This window comes from Echinops telfairi, unplaced genomic scaffold (assembly GCF_000313985.2).
Source record: "Echinops telfairi isolate 266 unplaced genomic scaffold, ASM31398v2 ScPeMD7_1;HRSCAF=3_0, whole genome shotgun sequence".
NCBI classification, from domain to species: Eukaryota; Metazoa; Chordata; class Mammalia; order Afrosoricida; family Tenrecidae; genus Echinops; species Echinops telfairi.
Window position 1 is genome coordinate 53108521 of NW_022103896.1, and position 2531 is coordinate 53111051.

General features: G+C 40.8%; 1 protein-coding gene across 1 annotated transcript in view; it reads right to left on the minus strand.

Annotated features, from left to right (window-relative positions):
• The window catches only part of CPNE3 (copine 3), a 43121-nt gene extending 40909 nt beyond the window's left edge, over positions 1 to 2212 (minus strand). Inside the window, exons 1-3 of the mRNA XM_004697727.4 lie at positions 2081 to 2212; positions 1658 to 1837; positions 23 to 97 (exon numbers count right to left, since the gene is read on the minus strand). Coding sequence (XP_004697784.1) covers positions 23 to 97; positions 1658 to 1837; positions 2081 to 2212 — 387 coding nt within the window. The remainder of the gene's footprint in view (positions 1 to 22; positions 98 to 1657; positions 1838 to 2080) is intronic.
• Between the last annotated feature and the right edge of the window lie 319 nt (positions 2213 to 2531).

Consider the following 2531-nt stretch of genomic DNA (forward strand, 5'->3'; position numbering starts at 1 on the left):
AAGAAGAAGTATCTTGCTTTACCGTAATGGTCCCTTTTCCAGCAGGTCTCCCAGTTTTGAGCACCAGTGGTCGAGTTAGCTTCTTACTGGAAACAATCTGTTAAAATTGGAAAGTGAAACAGCAATTTCACTTCATGATACAGGTTTTCAAACTTCAGTTTTTAAAAAAGGGGGCAGGGGGTAGAGTATAAAGTTCACATAAAATCATGAAAAACAGATACATTCGGTCCATTTCTTAAAGATGTACAGATTAGAAAAACATTTAAAATGGAAGTACACATGGAAAGCTCATTGGAAGAGATTTCCAAAGAGCTCACCTGGCAGACAGATAGTCTCCTCACCCACTAGCTCCTTTACCAACCACTTCAGAGTTTAACTTCCTCCTTAGAATGGAAACAGAAGGCCAGACTCTCATCTGCTCCTCAAATCAGTGAACTGAAACTGCTGCGAGAACACTCAATAAATGGGCCTATTTTTCAACAGATGGACAGCTCAATACTCAATACCTAAAATGTATCATTCCGATTGAGCTTATGTGGGAGACCTAGGAGCTTGCAAACAGATAGAGTGTTCGAATCCATGAAAACTGGGTTGACAAACTGGTATGCAAAGAGCTTAAAAGTCTTCCCTCACGACCGCACAACAAGTCAAAAAGCTAAAATACCAAATATCATTACAGGTGGGTCAGTTATTCTGTGACCTTTTCCCTCCCCAAAATAAAGACTTCTCTCATTTTGTCTCTGACAACACTTCGCCATATTTGGGAAAACTAGTCAATTCTATATTGTTCTTGAGGCACTGGGAAAAAAGAAATCATGTTCTCCAAATAAAATCGACCCTGAAAAATTAAAAGCAAATTAAATAACCAATTACCCAGTTAAAAAACAACAACAACAAAAAAACGAAAACCCTCAACGTCTTCCTAAATCCTAATATACAAATGGTTATAATCTCTCCTTAAAAGTCAGACTCTGAGCGAAAAGCAAAATGGTGTGCCAACAGACAATGCCCTGCCAAGCCCTGCGCAAGTTTGTCCCATGCTGGGCAGTGAGATAATAAAGCAACCACAGTGCAGCTCGATGATGTGGCAAATGCAGGAAAGGGTGAAGGCGAAACACTGGGGAGGGACCCAAACCGGTCTCGGGTCCGAGTGGGTCCGAGAAGGTTCATCAGGGGAAGAAAGGCTAACTTGGTATACCTACCTTTGAAGAGATTAAGGAAGGTAACGGGTGCCGGGTGACATCCCGAATAGAGAAGGACCGACCCGCCATACTGATTAATTAAATACTACAGCTGAGTTAGTTACTTTGATAACATTTATGCCTTGAACATAAAAACAAAATTATACCGAGCTCTATAAACAGCAGGTGAAGCAGTGAGAGAATATGATTTACTGAAATGTCTCATGAAACAGCCAGCGTACAAAGAAATAATAGACGTAGCCATAAGGATCCGGTCCCTGTCTTTAAAGACAGCAAGACAAAGTCTAACTGCTTTGGTCAGCCAGAGCATATGTAAACATGGTCGCTGAAGGGATTACCTGCTTTGTAATTGTAAAAATTAATAATGAACACCTATCAATCCCGCCCCCACCCCACCCCCCATCCCCTGGTTAACATTTAAATGAGGCAGCGGTGTGGCCGCTACGGATACTCACTTGTCCCAGGGTACATTCAAATTCTCCTAAGAAGTCGTCATCGCTCAGCTCAATAGTTTTGTTGTCGATGTCATAAATCCCAAATTTCAATTTCTGAACCACTTCGAAGTAGTAATCAATAATAAATGTCTTGGAAAACTTGGGACTCAAGCAATTCTTGATCTTTTCGGTGCGGTCAACCTGTACACACATCCCCCCATTTAAAACAAAACAACAAAAAGTGTCTTCGTCTTCACATCAAAGTGCACTTGGAATTTAGTCTTCACATTCCAAACACAATTAGATGTAGCTATGACAACTAAGGAAGTTATCTACATACATATGAAAAATTCCACAATCGAGAGCAAACGTGCCCCTAGATTAACACTTGAGATGGTTTTACTGACATTTAAAATAAATTCTGCACCTTATCAGATTATTTACCTCATACCACTGCTGGCCACTGGTATTCAGAAGAAGAACACACAAGGGGTCTGACTTTGACCCGACATCTTTGTCCAGAAGATTGTCACAGGCAACATTGAGCTCCACCTTCGTGACGCACTGGGCAGCCATCTCTTGAACGGTGAGGGGGGAAAAGAAAGTAGATGAAGACAAAAGAATATGTTCTGAAATTGATTGTGGTAATGATGGTACAAGTCTTCTTAACATGAATGAACGATCGAATTATATGATGTGAAGTACGGTCCAATAAAACGGAAAGAAAAAAAAGTCATTATAACCATCTGGGGCGGGGGTGGGGTGGGGTGGGGGAGCCAATGAATTGACATCTGTAAGAAGCCAATCATTTGGAATGGAAATAGTTGGGTTCTTATAACTCATTAGGCTTAAGAACTGGAATAGATGAATTTACAGAATGAGATGGCTTACTGTT